This window comes from Anser cygnoides, chromosome 2 (genome assembly GCF_040182565.1).
Source record: "Anser cygnoides isolate HZ-2024a breed goose chromosome 2, Taihu_goose_T2T_genome, whole genome shotgun sequence".
NCBI lineage: Eukaryota > Metazoa > Chordata > Aves > Anseriformes > Anatidae > Anser > Anser cygnoides.
This window is the reverse complement of record NC_089874.1, coordinates 66,315,691-66,334,945: the sequence shown is the minus strand read 5'-3', so window position 1 is coordinate 66,334,945 and position 19,255 is coordinate 66,315,691. Positions and strand designations below refer to the sequence as shown.

Genomic DNA, 19,255 nt, shown 5'->3' with positions numbered 1-19,255 from the left:
GATGGGAAGAAGCTGCTAGATCTGGATTAAAAGCCAGATCCAAACAACCCAGCACTTAAAAGCATTTGATTTTCTACAGTCTGATATGTGGAACTCATGTGAGAGGCAGCAGGTCACTGGATTTGGCTTTACTTCCTAATGCTGGCACCCAAAAATTTAGAGATGACCTGTTGCTCGATTTTTATTTAATAAAATAAAATAAAATACTCCTACATTCTTAGAAATGTGCAATGAAATTGAGTTTTGCTTTTCATTTTGTTTGTCACTGTAACAGTGTTGTACTATTCCTCTTATTCCCACTGCATGTGATCAGGTGGTTCTTCAAGAAATCTCCTCAATTTAATGAAAAGGTGAGTGTTTGATGGGATTTGAAGACTGACTGCAGGTACAGAAATGTGTCTGGGGTCCTACACCCTCAAATGGAAGAAGCAGAGCCCTGTAATGAATGTGTTATCCAGAAGTGTCTCAAGAAGCAGAGCTTCACTTGGCCACTCCGCCCTAAGTACTGTTGGTCTCTTCTCTGGTATCAACATTCATTAACAGAGGAAAAACTGTTTTCGGATGTGGATGTCACCATCCACAGGGCCTTGACCCTAAGCCAATGGAGTATTTCCAGTGATTTTAGGGAAGAGGCTAAGTTTTTTGGGTCTCCCTGACTCCATTACTCCTGGTTTGTAGCAATGTGGATAGACACAGGCAGGCCTGCTGTGTTATCTCCATATGGGTATGATTGAGTAGCTACCAGATAGGGAGAGGCAGCAGCTCTCCTTTTCAGATGAATTTGGGTCAGCCATGGGATGGTTGCATTTAACTTAGACTGCTCCATGCTGATGTAGTTCACGTCCTAAGAGATTTATAGTTCTCTGCTGCAGAGAAAGTATTAATGAATCCTTCCTCTCTAGCACTGAACTGCAAGCCACATCCTGATTTGATCTTGAGCCCAATCCTACACATAAACTTAGTTGTCAGCCACACATAGTCTTCTTCTCCCATCTCTAACTAAAAACCTCCTGACTTGATTTATGGCTTTGCCCTGAAATGGAGCTGCTTGATTTGGCTTCTGAATACTGCAAAGATAGAAAACCAGCAAGAAAAACAGTGAAAAAGACAAGTCCATGAGGGGATAAGAGGGACAAGGAAAAAATTAATATGTAAGAACATGGATTAAAATACAAAATTATAGGGAAAAAAAAAGAAAAAGAAAAAAAAATAAAGCCTAGAAGCGTAGTCATCTGAGCATTGGCCAAAATTGAACAAGCTACTTCCAATTCACATGGTGTGTGATTCAGACATTGAGAATATATTTGCCCATTAATATGCTGCTGATTTGCCTTTCAGCTTGGCTAGAAACCAGCTGTTGGACAATCCAGCCATAGTTATCTATGCTACAATTGGGAATGACGTCTGCAACGGGTAAGGTCTAATCAGTACTAACATTTATATGGTCATAAATTTGGCTTCTTTAGAGTACTCCTGGCTTTTTGGACATTTCTGTCTCATTGCTTTGAGCCTACCCTTAATGGCATTTTTTCTTTGCTGCTGATCTTTGCTTCATTCTTATTTTTCTGCTAAAAATACTGGTTATCTCCTTACCTGTCTCTGTTGTTGACACCTACCTGTCTTTATTCAGAGCTTGTCCGTCTTTCTTTCACAGTGATAAAATGACCAAAGGCATGTTTGAAGCTTAATATTTCTTGCAAAGTAGATGAAATGAAAACAACAGGAGGAAAAAAAAGGAGCATTATGAGCATGTATATCCGTCTTATCCAGTGTACCATCTCCCATCAGATGAGGTAGCGATGAGGTAGAGGTCTACCTTTTCTGAAGAACCATGGTGTGGTCCTCTGTCAAGGTCTGATTTCACCCTGCCTCTGAGCACGCTGCCTGCAGCCTTCATTGTGCTCTCCTAACAGGTTTTTTGTCTTTCTGGCTTTACTCCTGTCACAAGCTCAGCAGGAGAATGAACTGAAGCTTTCCAAACTAACAGTTCTGGCACTACCCATTAACAACGCTCGCAGGGGCACACAGAGGTCACCATTTTGATGCTTCTCTTCCTCCCATAGTGAGAAATCCGCAGCCCAGAAAGTTCACACAAAAGCCACCTTTCAACCAGGCCAATGCACAGCACATCCACGCTCCAGCTTTGATTTTGTAAGTGGTCCAAATGGACACTTTGTCGGCCTAACATTATTTTCACCTTGATGGAGCTTCAGATTGCCTTTTTAGCCAGTGATGTGGTTTAACCCAGCAGACAGCTAAACACCACACAGTCATTTGCTCGTTCCACCTCCCTGCAGTGGGATGGGGGAGAAAATTGAAAAGTGCAAGAATTCCTGGGATGAGATAAGGACCATTTAATAAGGAAGAAAAAAAATAAAGAAAAAAACATATGTATATTAAAACAAGTGATGCACAATGCAATTGCCCACCACCTGCTGATCAATGCCCAGCCATTCTCAGAGCAGCAGCCCCCCCAGATTTATTGCTGAGAATGAGCCCATGGGATATGGGACATCCCTGTGGTCAGTGTGTGTGCCAGCTGTCCTGGCTGTGTCCCCTCCCAGCTCCTGGCGCACCCCCAGCCTCCTCGCTGGCGGGGCAGCACCAGGAGCTGAAACCCTTGTCCCTGTGCAAGCATTGCTCTGCAGCAGCTAAAAGATGGGTGTGTTATTGTTCTTATCCTAAATCCAGAACACAGCACCATAGCAGCTACTGGGAAGACAATTAACTCTGTCCCAGCCAAAACCAGGACAGACAAAGAAATAAATCTGATTAACATGGACACTTTCAAAACACTAAAAACATTTTATTAAATGATGCACATGCAGCTAAGTCTCCTTTCAGAGCTTTTAAAGTCTCACCTGCAAATTGTGTAATTAAGTTGGAGCTATTATTAAGGCTGCCAGGCTTTGCCTCTAAAACACCCCATTTTCAGTGGCCTAAAACTTTGCTTATCAGCAAGTTCACCATTGCACTGAGTGGGAAAAGCAGTCACAGCCATCCCTCCAGGCCTCCTGCTGCCTGCTGGCATGGCTGTCCTGGGCATCTGGTTATCCAGAAGCTTCTGGAGTATTGCTACAACCACCTCCAAGGTGATGAATCCTACTAAAAATAAAAGACTTCAGCGGTGTCTTCTTGCACGCATGGGCCAGGCTCTGTTGAGCATGTATTTCAACTCTGCTGTTTTGCTAAAGTCACTGCTTTTCCCTCTGATTAACTCCCCATGCTGCAGGTTAATCCTTTTGCTTCCCCTGTGTCTAACCCTGCTTTCTATTCTTGCCTAAAGAAAAAGAGAATCTCTCCACAAAATTTAAACCATTTTGGCCTTGCATCATCTACTTGTATGTTCCAAAACAGTATTACTCAAAATGCCGCTTGTTGTTTTTTCCCAGTGCCTATTACCTGGCAGAGACACTCTTGTCTGCTCCAATTCTCTTTGCTGTCTGTTTTTCTCCACAACACCTGTAGCATCAAAAGAAGCTGTGGCTGTGGTGATCCCTGTGACTCCAGCAAGGAAAGGTGCTGCAGCTCCTATAGAAACACACTGTTTCCATCGAGTAGGGTGGGTAGCAGAGAGGGATTTTTGAGGATCCAGTCATTGTCTGGCTCTGATAATACCCACAGAGGTTACAGAGGATGTGGAGCATCTGATGGACCTGACTTTAAACCTAAAGCTAGACAAATAAAAACCTTTTCAAGGACAGCTTTAAAGTGCAGTAATAGAGCCCTTCTGGTCATATCCTGTATTTTGCCTTCAGATGAGAGAGCAATGTGCTGAGCACAGCTTTTAGCCAAAGAATTGTTAAAATGCCAGTATTTCATCCCATGTGAAGAGCGGGTCAATGTGTTACGTGGATGCTCATAGAGGAAAAAGATAATGAAATTGGCAGCATGCGTTGTATGTTCCCAGTAGTCTCCACACTGTGGTGTCCAAACAGAGGGGTTAGAAAAATAAAGACAGATGGCAACGGTATCTCTCAGCCCACTGAGGTGTAAATGTGGGACACATGGACCTGAAACAACAACAAAAAAAAAGCAACAAGAAAATAATGAACACCAGCAGCCCCAGACGCGATGCAGTTACTGTGTGTTAGTTGCATTTGGGGTAAGGCACTGCTTCTCCAGCCTCTCTTTCCCAGCTTTGCAGTTACGTATGTATATGTATGTGCATATGTGCATGCATACATATGGGCACGTGAGCTCTCAATGAAAACCACACGTGCACCTGGTGGCCCCGTATGCCAGTGGCCCAAACACTGGGCATGTTACAGTTGTGATTAGAAAGCAGCACTGAGGATGAAACATGGTCTGGGGAGGATTTATTTGGATTGGTGGTGTGAGACCAGACCTGCCCTGCAGGATGTGGTGGTACCAGGTGCTGGAGAAGGTCTCCGTGCAGCCAAGCACCCTACCATTGATGGCCGTTTGCTTATGTGCTGACACGATGAGTGGTGGCAAACATCAGCTTACAGAGGTCCCAGGTGTGCAGAAGCCATCCCTGTTGCTGCCTCCCTTATTGCACAAGCCAAAATGCATGTACCTACAAGACAGCTTGCTTCTTGGCTGGTTTTAATTTCAAAGCCTGGCACAGAGAGGAAATGTGAAGAAATGCATAGAAACACCTGTGTGACTTCAGCAGAGAATGACAGGAGGTTGTGGAGCTACGAATGTCATATTAATTTCATCTCCTGCTGATGTGTTTGCTTGCCGTAGCGGCCTTACATCAGAGCAGTATTTTGAAATCAAGTGCAGCAACACCTGTAGGCAAAAATGAAGTAATTTAAGGGCAAAACCACAGTCTTATCTCAAAAGTACCTTGCTCGGGTGGCTGTCACAAGCATGAGCTTGAATCTTAATGCTGTTTTTCAGTTCTCCCTAACCAGAAATTCTCAAATGCTGTAGAAGCACATTCTGCATTAAGATAAGTTTCTAGGCCCAGGGAACGTGTCTAATTACTATATTGTATGCAAAATGCAGCAGCTAAAGAACCCCAAATCCTAATTAGGGGAATGCAGTTCTCCCACAGGGAACTCAGTTACCCCAGAGCACAACCATTTCTGGATGTCTAGTCCTCAAGACAAAACAGCAAAGCTTGTGAAGGCTCCTGCTTTCGGAGGGCATTCACCAACAAGCAATCCTGCTTGATTTCCCAACATCTCAGTCATCCCCACACTGAGTTTGCCCTTCTCTTACCCATGGGAAAGCCATAGGTTGGGGGCATGGAACTCAAAGGACTTCTCCAGGGAAAGGTCTCCATCCTCCTGTATCACATGGAAGATTTGAGCATGCTCTTAGGATGAAGGCTTCCCGAAAAAGCCCTTTGTCTCTGAAAACCTTGGTCAAGCTGAGTCGCACCACCACGGCAGGACCAGCCTCATTTCCCCAGCCCTTGGCTCCTGCCGGGACAGGATTACCTCATTGGGAATGTTTTCACCCTCTTCTTCATCACCCTTTGCAGATGCATGGCAATAGCTCTAAGGGGAGAGCACACAAGTGCCCTTTATATAATAAAGTGGTTGTTTCAATAATATAACTAGAGCAGGGTTCTCTAGGTAGCCTGGGGGAGTTTGTTTGTTTTTCTTATACAAGTTGAAATGTATTTCAACTTCAGGATTTTATTTTCCTGCAGCATTTACAGCTATGTGCAAGGGAAGGACAAACCGGAGTCTGGGAGTCTGGATTGGAGAGGTTCAGGCCCACTGGCAAGCTATAAAACATGGGCATTTAGTCCATGTGGGACACTGTCACAGCTCCTGCATCCGAGTGGACATTTCTGAGGACTATTTTAGCTTCAATACCTCCTCCTTCCTCCAGTCTCCTATATTCATTTGGACCCCTCAGTGCTCTCTTGCAGCATGGTGGTAGGAGGTGTACAAGATGTGGGAGGCAAAGCCACCTTAGATATTCCTACCTGGCGTAATTGAACAGGATGTTGAATGGGAGGTACACACAGCAAGTAGTGGGGGAAGCCATCCTTGCATCTGTTCTGGGGCATCCCTCACCCTGAAGCCATGTGTGCAGAACAGCACTGGTTCCCCCAGTTTGAATCACAGAGGCTAAAATAAAATCACCAGGTGCAGTAGCCTGGGGATTCCTTTTCCTGATGAAACTTGGCTTAGACATCAGACCAGTCAAATGGCAGTCCCAGACTGGAGTTTGACAAGTATGCCATGGTCGGTATCTTTGCAATCAGCAAAAAGAGCATGGGCTTTTAATGACTAGAAACTGGCAAGTTTCTGGATTTATAGCAAGTGGCTTGAGATGCTCTGCAACAGCTGCAAAGAGTGAGGCTCTCTAGTGGTTCTACATGGATCTCAGCACCACGAGAAACCAATATAGTCATAGTCTGCTTCATAGCTCCCATTCACCACTTGGTAGTGTAAATAAAGACTAACTCATTTCAAACAATGGGATTGCTCTACCATAAAACTAGGAAGAGAGCTAAGGCTTTTCTCCTGCGTGGAGGTCACTCCACAAAAAAGGGTTGCATGTCTGCCTGTGTTTTTATCAGGGAGAAGGCTTTTCTTTGTTACACTGAGGGAGATTTCTGCATCACTTTTTGTTTTGGCAATAAGAACAAGAGATTAAAGCACATTAGCATCACTTCTATGAGGTTTTATTTAGCTAACCTAACATGTAAGAACAGAAGACAAGAAAACACTTTAATTTCAGGTGCCTGTTTGGTGGCACTGTATTACCTGACACAATGTCCTGTTTGTGTCCTCTCCTTCTGCAGGAACCATGACACCCTGGCTCACATGACAACCCCCAAAGAAATGCTCTCCAATGTCATACAAGCTCTGCGTTACCTGGACTCACGGCTTCCAAACGGCAGCCACGTGATTTTAACAGGCTTGGTGGATGGACGCTTCCTCTGGGATAATCTGCATGACAGATACCATCCTCTAGGTAAATATGAGATGTTGTGGGGTCCTCTCGGCTATCTGCCCGCTCGTGTTTCCTTCTCTCCCTGAATAATTTATGGATCTGTTGACATATTTCAAGCAAACCTGACAGAGTGGAGGAGATCTGGAAAATATGAGCTGGATATTGGCTGTACAGTAGAAGTAAGAGAGTCACCCCCAGTGCAGAATAGAGTACCTAGAGCGCAGATCCCTATGGTGCCCATGCCCCACCCCCCCACCCCCCACCAGCCAGACCCAATCAGCTCCAAACCAGGCTCAACATATGCTGTGGATGTGCAAACAAGATGTTCTGCTTTAGTCCTGTCCCAAAATTGTGGCCAGCCTGACCATGCTTCATTCTGGATCTTGTTACAGGTGGAGCTTGATATCTGGTGAGCAGCTCCACTCACTGACCGATGGGTGTCTTGATAATGCTGGGTGTGGACTGGGACAGAATTAATCCAGGGAGTTGCAAAAGACTGAGCAGATGCTAAAGGAATAAATTTTCCACAAGCTCTGGGTGTCTGGCACCTCCTACGCTGCATACAGGTGTAACAACTGAAACATCACTCCTTGTATAGGCACGTCTTGGGTCTTTCTCTCAGAGTGCAGTTTCCGTAAGGTTCTTTGAGGCAGTGTTTGCAGGGATTTGGAGGCTAACTTTGGGAGCCTATCTCCTCAGAGCACACTGAGAGCACATGCAGAGAAGCTGCATGTCTGACCATTGACTGACCACTTGCTCATGCTATGTCAAACAGCAAAGAGGAACATCATCATGGTGGAGTTGCATTAACACATGACAATACCAGACATCCTGCACTGTGGTTAGGCTGGTGTCTGTGTCTCTGGGGTCAGTGTGGGCACATTTCCATGGAGAATTGGGACATTTATGGGGTGGCAGGTTTGGAAACTTGTTCGAGAACCCCTTCTCTACAAATTCCTACCACCCCAAAGTCAATAAAGAAAGAATGTGAAATATTTCATCCTGCTAGCAAAATGTGTTTTTATACAAGCAAGTATGTTCGACATTCTCCATTTTAGTGTAGGCATAAAGAACCAACGAGGCCATTCTGCTGTCAAGTTTTAGACCAAAAGCATGTTCCTTTTGTCTCTGGGTAAATGAATCTCCCATGCATCTAAGTGGGAAGTTGTTGCCATATTAGTCCTCATCAGTAAATGGAGAGAGAAAGAGAAGCTAATGCACATCATTAAAATGGTAGATTACATCTTCAGATGAATTTGGCAACCACAGGGTATTAGAGCTTTGAAGAAGCACTGTGCCTGGTTTCCCAAGGTTAATCATTGCCAATGGCCCCATAGATTCTTCTTAATATTCTACATGTTATTTTATCCCTCTAAAGTACATGCCTCTTAGGAAGTCTGAGGTATCCATTTCTGCTGTTTTCTTGATTCATCGTCACATTTTCTCTAATAAGCACTGTATTATTATGAAGTGAAAGCAGAAAAAAAAAAAAAAACAACAAAAAACTCCCATCCCTTCTGGCACAGAGTGAGCCTGTGATAATTATTTTTCAGTCACATAAACGCACTTCTTTGCTTGAGTGCATGTTTATCACATGGGCAGTTCCTCTACTGGATATCTAATTATCAGAGCTAACACGTAGCATTTTTGGCACAAGCCAAACCAGGAGCGCTTAGCTATACGACCAGTTGGCAATTTTTCAGAGGGCTTCATTCGCCTTGGAGGGAACCGATTAATCCTAAGCAGCATTCTGCAGCAAGATATCACTTCTGGCAGATCCTCTGATGGGTTGTGAGGAGGTTTCCCTGCTTGGCAGCCAGTCAGGCACCACCAGACATCGCTCTGGGTTTCAGCCAAAATACCCACCTGGGCTCACGTCAGCCAAACCCATCAGCTGCTGCAGCCCTTTGCTCCCCATTCCCCCCCACAGCCCATCTCAGAGCCTGACACTTTGGGGCTATGTGGGTCTGGGACATCCCCACCAACCCTTGATCTCTGAGGTCCCCAATCATTTCCGTGGGGAACGGATACTGCTGCAGGGTGAGATAGGCAGGAGTTGCACCTGTATTGTGGAGATCCTACAAAGCAGCCCGAGGAGCCTGTTTAATTTGGGTGATATCATACTCTGCAGTTCCTGAAACAGCAATGACAAAAACTACAGGTTTCAACACTGCAAAAATAATGAAGTCTGATGGGATGCTCAGTGTGCCACAAACTCAGAGAACTGAGTGTCCATTTAATCTCCATCCTGGCTGTAGTCACCAAAGAAGCAAAAGAATTGATAAAATGGGTATTTTTCTTAACAAGCAAGGTTACTGTGCAGCATAGTGAATTTCAGGGAATGTCAACCGGGTGTTTAACTTGGTGCTTGAATTTGCTCACCCACAGAAAAGTATCCATGTCCCTCAGTGACAGCAAAATTGTTTCTCCCTTGTAAGGCTGTCCTCTCTGAGATAGATGCAAAGCTTGGGGTACACACACTCACCTTCAGCCTTCCTTTTGGCTGTGCAATGGCTGTGTTTTGTTCGGAGACTGAGATGTGCAAATGGATGGCATACCAGTCAGCACCTCCCAGACCCACAAGGGTGGTCGTGGTGGGGCTCCCAGGGTGCCTCTCCCCAGCTGGGGCTCTGATGCATGGGGAGGAACACGTGTAGCCACAAAAAAAAGTGATGGTGGTGCATTTGGCCATTGGCCATGCAGAGCTTTCTTCTCTGTGTTTTGCAGGGCAGCTGAACAGAGACATCACCTACAGCCAGCTTTACTCTTTCCTCAACTGCCTCGAGGTAAGGTCTGCCTTAGGAGCATCCCTCTGCTCTCCTCTGCTCTCCGCCTGCCCACTGATAATGTGCTGTCTCCTCTGCCCACCTAGGTGAGCCCCTGCAATGGCTGGCTGACTCCCAACGAGACCCTCAGGAACCTGACCTCAGAGGTAAGGAGGAATACCAACTCTGCGGTGGTTGCAGAAATCCACCCTCTTGCCCCTGTACGTTTTATAGAATGATAGGATTATCTAGGTTGGAAAAGACCTTCAGGATCATCAAGTCCAACCACAAACCTGACCTGCCGAGTCCCTTCACTCAGCCATGCCCTTGTGCTGTATCCACACAACTCTTAAACACCTCCAGGGATGGAGACCTCACCTCTTCCCAGGGCAGGCCCTTCCAATGCCTGACTGCCCCCTCCATGTAGAAATTCTTCCTAAATACAAGATGTCTTGTGTTGTACATCAAAGTGTCTTCACTGAGGAGCACAGGACCCCCCAAATCCTTTCACAATAGCCAGAACAGATAAAAAAGCCTTGTGTAGATGTAAGACAACAAAAGGCATGGTTTAGATGTAAGACGACAAAAGGAATATGCAACAATTCCATGTCAAGAGAAAGTTTAAATTGAGTCTATGTAGTGATATAGTTTTTGCTTTAGTCTTTTATATGATTAATGGTTTCTTGGCCTAAACCTGATATCCCAAATGCAAGACATCAGCTCTTTTTTTTTTTTTTTCTTCCAAAGCTGTGGAAACTTCCATGCCCACCCTTTGAAACACCTCGCAGGCTCTCAGAGCAGCACAGTTAAGCTGCAGGCTTTCTAAATGAGCTCCTGTGGTGATCCCTCAGCTGTCCAAATTCATTCCTGGGGAATGTGATCTCCCTTAGACAAAAAACGTTCAGGGTCCTGCTCTTTGAGGTGAAAATGTGCCTGGTGAGGAAGAAACTGCTTATGGAGAAGGTAGTTGCTAGCATGGAGTGTTGATGGCATAGATTTTGCTGGCACCAGGAGCAGCCCCTGCGAGCAAGATCCTGGCCTGGTCTCTGTCAGGGCTTTGTGCTGATCTCCCTTAGGCACATTGCTGTGGCCTTAATCACCAGGTGGTACAGACAGGAGCACACAGGCAGCAGGCAGGAGTGGGAGCAGCCGGACATGGGTGTCCTTTTAAACTGTCCTTTTAAAAATCTGGCGGCACATCATAGCAGCCACTTATTCCCTGATTTTTAACCCTGCCCCCTGCAGCCATGTAAAAGAACCAGTAAGCAGATATAGACAAAGGTGTCATCTCTGTGCATTGTCATACTAATGTATGCATTCAGTAAACAGAAAATATGGCCTTAATTTCACCAAGGTTTACATACAGGTTTCATTTTATGTCCCATCCCTCTTGACTTATTAAGAACATTCCTAAATCTTTACAGGACTGCAGCTTATATGTTACCTACACCTCAGGACATACAGGACATGTAACTGCAGTCCACGTACAATTCCTGTGTCTGCAGGGCATGAATTAATCTTCCTCCTGGCTTCCTGTCTGAAACTAATTGTCTATGTTATCATCCAAACTGCGCATGTTAAATATTTAGGAGATCCTGATCTCTGTTACGGCTGTAGAAATCACACTGGATATATCAGTTAGGTCTGTGGCCGAGGGAGCTAATTTACTCCACTGAAAGTAAGAGCAGAATGTGGTCTGGCTAGCTGAGTGCCAGTACGCATGACGCAGCAGCAGGAAGGATAATGGGAAAGGGGGAACATTTATCGTCTGCAGAAAGTTTCTGTTTTCTTTAAGAGGATTGGAAATGACGGGGCTGCCACTTGTCAAGAGGCCTCTGAAAATGAGAGAGCCTGAATAATTATACAGGACTAGAGCTGCTGCTAGAAGGGGTTTGTGGTAAAATAACTGTATGCTGTGTTCATCGTATTATCTCAGATGAGGTCTCAGTGCAAATCTGCAATGGCTCATTGCATCGCGAGCAGGGTAGCCCAAAGGCAGAGAATGTCTGGTGCATGTCTGTGTCACGATAAAGAACCCTGATTCTCCTTTCCCCCAGTTACAGGGGGATATTAGCTATGAAATTCCTGCCTGCACATCAGAGACAAAACCAAAACCCATTCAATAGCAGCGTGAGTATCAATGAATTGACATCAAATTGTTCGATTTTTGCAGAGAGCCTTACAGCTTTCCAACGTCCTGAAAGAAATAGCGAGATCTGAGAAATTTGGCAACTTCGATGTTTTCTACATGGATTTCCCACTGAGACAAAGTAAGTTGCTTTTCTCTCTCCTTGTCTCTCAGGCAGCGTTCAGTCCTGTGCTGAGCTGCTAATGCCCTCTCTACATGTTAGCTCTGTACCAAGGCAGCCTGGGTGACCCTGGTGGCACTGCCTCCAGAAGACGAATTTTTCTTGGCCAGTTTTCCTCCCTGAGTAACATAGCTGCCCTCCCTTAGCTCAGTGTTTTCAAAAGCATCTCTCCCAATAAGAACTGGCTTACTTCCTGTGCTTCCTCAAGCACCAGAATACCTCTGCAGCATTGACTCCAGGACCTTACAAAACTCATCCTTATGTGATCTTAAGTGACATTAGGGAAGTGCATTACCTAATTCACTTTCTTCTGTAACTGACATTTTAAAGGGGGAAAAAAAAAAAAAAAAAAAAGAGCCAGGAATGTATATGCTTGCTCCTCCATTTTAAGAAAAGGATCAGCATGGGGTGAGGGACTGAGGTGGGCAATGTATTCAAGCAGTTAGACAGTGATGGAAAAGCAGGAAAACAGCTTTTTTCCTACATCCAGACTGAACCTCTTGTGTTTCAACTTATACCCATTGCCTCTTGCCCCACCTTGTACTGCTGTGAAGACCCCGTCCCTGTCCCCTTGTCACCTTCCTGAGGGCACTGGGGGCCACAGGCAGCTATCCCCTGAAGCCACCTCTTCCCCAGGGCAAACCATCCCCATCCCTCAGCTCATGGGGCAGAAGCTCCAGCCCTGGCCACCCTTGGGGCCTCCCTAATACCATGAATTTTTAGATTCTGTAAAGAATACATAATAATAATAAAATCTGATCTGCATTTCTTTATATTGGTATTCAAAAGGAGAGGTCCTGCTCGAAAAAAAAAATTGCCTGGGGACCATATGTTCTTTTATTTTTAATTTTTTTTTAATGATAATTTAAATCCCAAAATGTAGACAGCTAAATCTGGAGCCATGAAGGGACAGAAGCAGCCTGGCAGTACTTCAAAGTGTACATCTCTGACACCTCTCCCCATCAGTGTCTGGGTGTCCTTGGAAGCACGAAGCTGCCGAGGCATCGAAGATTATCGCAAAAGTCTCAGCCGCAGCCAAACCCCATCAAAACTCACTAAATTATTTTATCCTCTACGACACAGTTCATGAAGCTGGGTCTGGGTCTCATGCAGACCACCGAGGGAGGAGGTAAAGAAGACGATGGGAGAGGGAGTTTTTCCACCCAAAACTTAGCTTGGAGACACAGACCTCACTGCAAGTTAGATATCATAGCACAGAGTTTCAGGATGTCCGAGTCTCTCTGTGGGTTTTATATCAGCTACTTAATATTTAACAAGTCATTAGGGTTTGGAACAAACTACCTGCTGGGTAGGCAAATTACTTTAATAAGTTCAATTGCTAACTTCAGGTAATTTATTTGCTTTCACGAAAAGAAACATCTTAATATAATTTGCTGTTCTTGATTACAGCGCATTAAATAAATGAGGTAAACAAAATCACACATGCACATACAAACATCGGCTCTGACAGACACTTTGTGAAGTTTCCTGCAGCCCTGGTGCTAACCATGTGAGCTTCCCGTCAGTAAAGCTGTCAGTTTGCGAGCGCGCTCAAAAGCGAGCTAAGGCTGCTGACCTACTTTCCCGGTCTCTTTCTGAAGCAAGTGCAGATCCTCCCCTAGACTCTCCAGACATCAAATATTTAGTGGTGGTTTCATGCTGTGATGAGGACACTGACTCCAGGCAGGCCTGTGCATGTGTACATAGCAGCTCCCAACCTCCTTGGAATGAAAACAGGGTATACCAGCATTTATTGTAGGTTTAGATGGACAGTCAAGCTCAGATGCTGCCTTTGGCTGAAGTGCTTAGCGGTTCTATAAAGAAGGGGCGCAATAAATACAGGGTGTGGGTTGCTTTTCTTGTGGAGATGTGAGCAAACCCTATTGTAGTCCAGCCTAGGCAATGGGCACTTTTAAGGCAATCTCCGGCTGTACTCAAGATTTGTCCAAGAATTTGCTCTAGGATTTTTGGAGATCAAATATAATGGAATAAATTGACCTTTCTTGATAGAAACCTTACTTGCTATTTCTGGACTGGAACAGTAGCATGTCTACCAAGCTTTTTTTACAGCACACAGCCTCATACTCGGTGTATAACATCATATAGGGGTTAGGCAAGTTCACACTGTGTGTGTATGTTGTGCGCACTTTTAATCCCTGGTGTAAAATAGGATGAAAATGTTTTCATGTCCAATATCACGCAATTTTGAAGCAGGCCTTCAAGCCCTGTGCCTTGAAACAAGTTACTTTGGTGTTGAATAAAGCTTCTCAAGTACATTTCTATAATTAAAGCAGGAACACTGCCAGTCTGTGAATTCCAAGTCACAATGAGCACCAGGTATCACTTCTTGACACAACAGCCAGAGTCCAGTGAACGGTGGCAGTTCTAGGTCAGAACTGTAGCACTTGAAAGGAGAACATTTTTCTCATGACGGGATGCCTGTATAACACTATTAAGAATTCTTAATCTGTCATTATAAAAAAAGATATGAAATTTACAGTCTGTTAATGCTATATCCACCAGTCCCGTGTTTGATCACTCTACAGCCCTTTTGAAGAAAGCAAGCTTTTTACTTCTCTAATGGCTCTGGGGCTTACAGTACAGCAGCATTTGCATTGAATGTCATGCTTATGTAATTCAAAAGGTTATTCTGTTGGAGTTGAAAAAGATCACTCAGAAGAAAAGTAACTGAAAATGACATCTTATTCCTGCAGACATCAGCCCCGGAAAATACTGTGTTACCCTCTATTTCTCTAAAAATCACTGTTTTCTTTAGCTTTTCTTCATATATGTACACACACACATTTTTTTGCTCTGCTGAAGCTGCAACTCAAATGGGAAATACAGAAGTATTAAATCAGTATTAAATAATTTATAGCTTTACTCACTACAGCATCAGTCTTAGTTAGGAGGGAAAGCGAATTCTTTTACAATCATTTATGTTCAAAGCACTTCCTTTCATAAATATTGCAGATAAAAAAAAAACACTAAAAAAAAACAATAAAAGCTTAAATACTGTCCCAAGGAGAGGGGGATTGCATGCAGTATTGGCTCTGACAACTTCATATAAATTATCATAATCTTCATGCAGAGCCGTTGTGAGCTTAAAAGTAGCGAGGGCCTTGGGAGGAGGAGGAGGGGGCCCATCTCCGCGCAGTGCCATAACCCCTATGCTTATGTGCTTGGCAGCGGCCGAGGAGTGGCGCAAGATGGGCGGCGAGCCCTGGCAGCTGATCGAGCCGGTTGATGGCTTCCACCCCAGCCAGGTAAAATCCAGAACCAAGGTGAGGGGGTCGCAGAGTGGGAGGGATGCCAGCGCCCGCATTGGGTTGGCTGCTCACACTGCCTGTGGTGCTCACGTGTCCTGCAGCAGGGATGGGGGGGGGGGGTTCTTTCACGAGAGACCCTGACCCTGTCCCTACCCATAAATAAGACCATGGTGAAGACCCTGCCCATGTCCATGCCCCTACATCTCACATCCTCAGCCTCCAAGGCCACAGAACCCCCCCCCCCATCCTAGCCTGGAACAGTTTTTGTTTTGAAGCCATACCTATAAACTGGCTTATGCACTGCAGCCACATGATGAAGCACTTCTCTCCCAATTCCTTGGCCTCCAAGGATGGGTGGCTGGGGAAAGTTTGTAGTCAGAAATGAATGAAAGGGAAGGAGAAACAGCTGCTTGGCTGTAACTCCTCACTTTGCTAACCTTATGCAAGGTTTGCCCTGTTCCCACCATGCTCATTTTCAGAGTACCTCTTTTCTGAACCTGCGCAATGCTTTGGGAGAGCACGTCCTGCAGTCTCCTACAAGCAAAGCAATGCATTTTCTATAGGCTAGCTTCGGGTTTCAAGTATGTACACAGTTGAAAATAAATTCATATTTGAAATATTAAAGTGGAAACAAAAGAGTGGCCCATCTTGCTGGTATGGCCCAGAGTAAAACTGTATGACTGCCCAGCAAACAGTGCTACAAGGGGCCAATCCCTGTGCCCAAAAGCACAGACTGAATTTCTGAGGCAGTTTTATGATGGGAGCCAACCCCCACACACATATTCTCTGTCGACTGCCTCTTCAGCCAGTGGGGACAGGCGTAGGGACATCCAAAGCATAAGTGCTTTCCTTGCTGTCTTTTACATCCATGCTGGTCAGCTGAATAAAATGGTGGCTGGCTCACCTTTGCCATGTCAGAAGAATTTCCTGGTCACAGAGGGACCCCTTCATAGCAGAAATAATGCCTGCTTGGCTACCAGGCCGTACCACGAGGAAGCTGTGGGAAAGTATGGGCTTAGAGCCTGAGGACATGGGGGAAGCGTGTCTGGATATTTTCGGTGCAGGCCTTTTAAAAGGAAGCAATTAGAGAAAACTTGGCAAACGAAACAGGAGTGAAAGCAGTGATGAAACAAACCCCATTCCCACTCCCACCATCTGGGGAAAATACACAGAATGAGGCTGGAGCAGAGCAGGGAAGGTCTTTGTGTTATTTTTATGCCTTACCCCGATACCCAGAGGCTGGCCTGAGGCTTCCTATAGCCACCAGCAACCAGCCACCAAGGGAGCCAAGTTCACTGGGTCACAGCGTCCCCTCAAGGCTCTTGCCCACATCCTGCACCCCACCAGCTGCTGCAAGGCAGCATGGAGTCGGGCACAGCAAGTGTTCATCTTGAAGGGAACCTTCCTAAGTCAAAAGAAAGTTGCAGAAGGGCATGGAAGGGCAGCTACCAACCCAGGCACAGCTCCCAGCACGGCAGGCTGCAGGCCCTGGCCACATGCTGCTGTATTTCACTCCCCCTGGGCCTGGCATCCTGCGGTCGTTACCATCTCCCTCTCCTGCTGTTAGGATGACGTTACTGCTTTTATAGGTACATTTTCCCGTACAGTCAAGGTGCCAGCTGTAGATATGCCTCACTTCAAGTGAGTTATTGCCTTTCTAGGATTTATTAATTAGCCTTATCCAAACATCCACTGCTTTAAATCCATTTTTCTTTTCCTGCTGTTATAGGGACGTCTGTTATCAACACAGCGCTGTTTGGACTGAGACAGAGCACTCTGCTCTGAAAGAGTGGCTCTCAGGACAAAGAAGGGGAAGTGTGAGCACAGCGTGATATTTAAGAGTACGCTTGAGAGAGATGATAAACAACTCACTCACTCGTCATGCAAGTTTTATTTAAAGTTTTACTTTATAATGGCGTGAATGCCTCTGGCCAGATATGGCTTTAATACCATCTAGTGCTGCCTAGCACAAAAGTTGATGCTTGTCAAGTGAAGGAGTTCTTTTACTTCCATCTTTGCAGCTATTCTCCACTTGTCACACACAGCCTGACAAATAAATATGACTGATAAGTCCTAACTCAATCTGTTTTACAGCATTTTTCTCAAAGATCTCAAAGCATTAGAGAAACAGTCATGAATATTTGAACTGAGCAGCACCCTAAGGAAAATACACACATTTTAGCTCTTGCCTTCAGATGCAGAAAAACTGAGCATGGGGTATGAGAAGCACAGTGCCATGGTGAGCTGGAGGAACACCATGCTCCCCCCTTGTTTCTATGCACCACTGGGCAGAAGAAGTCTGATGTCTGCCCTGGATTTCACCTGCCATTTATCTGGCATCTCATTAATTGAAGAAATAAATAATCCACTTGTGTAAACAGGTGTCAGCACATATATCCAATAGACCATCATTCCAATTATGCAGTAGAGTGGAAGGGAATTGAACCTTCCTAACAGACAGCCATAGACAAATCACTGCAAAGAGAAGGAAGAGGAAAAAAAAAACAAGAAGGCAACCATCCATTTGTCCCATCAGAGCTATTCTGTTTTTTCATGCATTGAAAAAGGCTAGGCTAGGACACTTAGAGAAAAAAAAATTATCACAGTATCACAGTATCACAGATTTCTAGGTTGGAAGAGACCTCAAGATCATCGAGTCCAACCTCCGACCTAACACTAAGTACTCCACTAAACCATATCGCTAAGCTCTACATCTAAACGTCTTTTAAAGACCTCCAGGGATGGTGACTCCACCACCTCCCTGGGCAGCCCATTCCAATGCTTAATAACCCTTTCGGTAAAGAAGTACTTCCTAACATCCAACCTAAAACTCCCCTGTCGCAACTTTCGCCCATTCCCCCTCGTCCTGTCACCAGGCACGTAGGAGAACAGACCAACCCCCACCTCTTTACAGCCTCCTTTAAGGTAACTGTAGAGAGCGATAAGGTCGCCCCTGAGCCTCCTCTTCTCCAGGCTGAACAAGCCCAGCTCCCTCAGCCGCTCCTCGTAAGACTTGTTCTCCAGACCCCTCACCAGCTTGGTCGCCCTTCTCTGGACTCGCTCGAGCACGTCCATGTCCTTCCTGTAGCGAGGGGCCCAAAACTGAACACAGTACTCGAGGTGCGGCCTCACCAGAGCCGAGTACAGGGGCACAATCACTTCCCTAGACCTGCTGGCCACACTGCTTCTTATGCAGGCCAGGATGCTGTTGGCCTTCTTGGCCACCTGGGCACACTGCTGGCTCATATTCAGCCGACTATCAACCAATACTCCCAGGTCCCTCTCGGCCAGGCAGCTTTCCAGCCACTCATCTCCCAGCCTGTAGCTCTGCTTGGGGTTGTTGCGCCCCAGGTGCAGGACCCGGCACTTGGCCTTGTTGAACTTCATACAGTTGGCCTCAGCCCATCGGTCCAGCCTATCCAGATCCTCCTGCAGAGCCTTCCTGCCCTCGAGCAGATCGACACACGCACTTAGCTTGGTGTCATCTGCAAACTTGCTGAGGGTGCACTGGACGCCCTCATCCAGATCATCAATAAAGATATTAAAGAGGACCGGCCCCAGTACCGAGCCCTGGGGGACACCACTAGTGACCGGCCTCCAACCAGATTTGACTCCATTCACCACAACTCTCTGGGCCCGGCTATCCAGCCAGTTTCTAACCCAGCGAAGCGTACGCCAGTCCAAGCCCCGAGCAGCCAGTTTCTTGAGGAGAATGTTGTGGGGAACTGTGTCAAAAGCCTTACTGAGGTCAAGGTAAACCACATCCACAGCCTTTCCCTCATCCACCAAGCGCGTCACTTGGTCATAGAAGGAGATCAGGTTCGTCAAGCAGGACCTGCCTTTCATAAACCCATGCTGACTGGGCCTGATCGCCTGCTTGCCCTGCAAGTGCCGCGTGATGACCCTCAAGATAATCTGCTCCATGAGCTTTCCTGGCACTGAGGTCAAACTGACAGGCCTATAGTTCCCCGGGTCTGCCCTGCGGCCCTTCTTATAGATGGGCGTCACATTGGCTAGCCGCCAG

The 19,255-nt window shown here is 45.8% G+C and overlaps 1 protein-coding gene across 2 annotated transcripts in view; it reads left to right on the top strand.

Annotated features, from left to right (window-relative positions):
- The window catches only part of AOAH (acyloxyacyl hydrolase), an 80,216-nt gene that overhangs the window by 53,929 nt on the left and 7,032 nt on the right, over positions 1 to 19,255 (top strand). Inside the window, exons 15-22 of one of the 2 annotated variants that reach the window (XM_066992282.1) lie at positions 314 to 350; positions 1,339 to 1,413; positions 6,737 to 6,909; positions 9,616 to 9,674; positions 9,761 to 9,820; positions 11,827 to 11,923; positions 15,152 to 15,228; positions 16,961 to 17,542. In XM_066992282.1, coding sequence (XP_066848383.1) covers positions 314 to 350; positions 1,339 to 1,413; positions 6,737 to 6,909; positions 9,616 to 9,674; positions 9,761 to 9,820; positions 11,827 to 11,923; positions 15,152 to 15,228; positions 16,961 to 16,996 — 614 coding nt within the window. In that variant the 3' untranslated portion in view covers positions 16,997 to 17,542. Of the gene's footprint in view, positions 1 to 313; positions 351 to 1,338; positions 1,414 to 6,736; positions 6,910 to 9,615; positions 9,675 to 9,760; positions 9,821 to 11,826; positions 11,924 to 15,151; positions 15,229 to 16,960; positions 17,543 to 19,255 lie in introns of those variants that run through there. The other variant, XM_013194334.3, reaches the window with a different exon arrangement.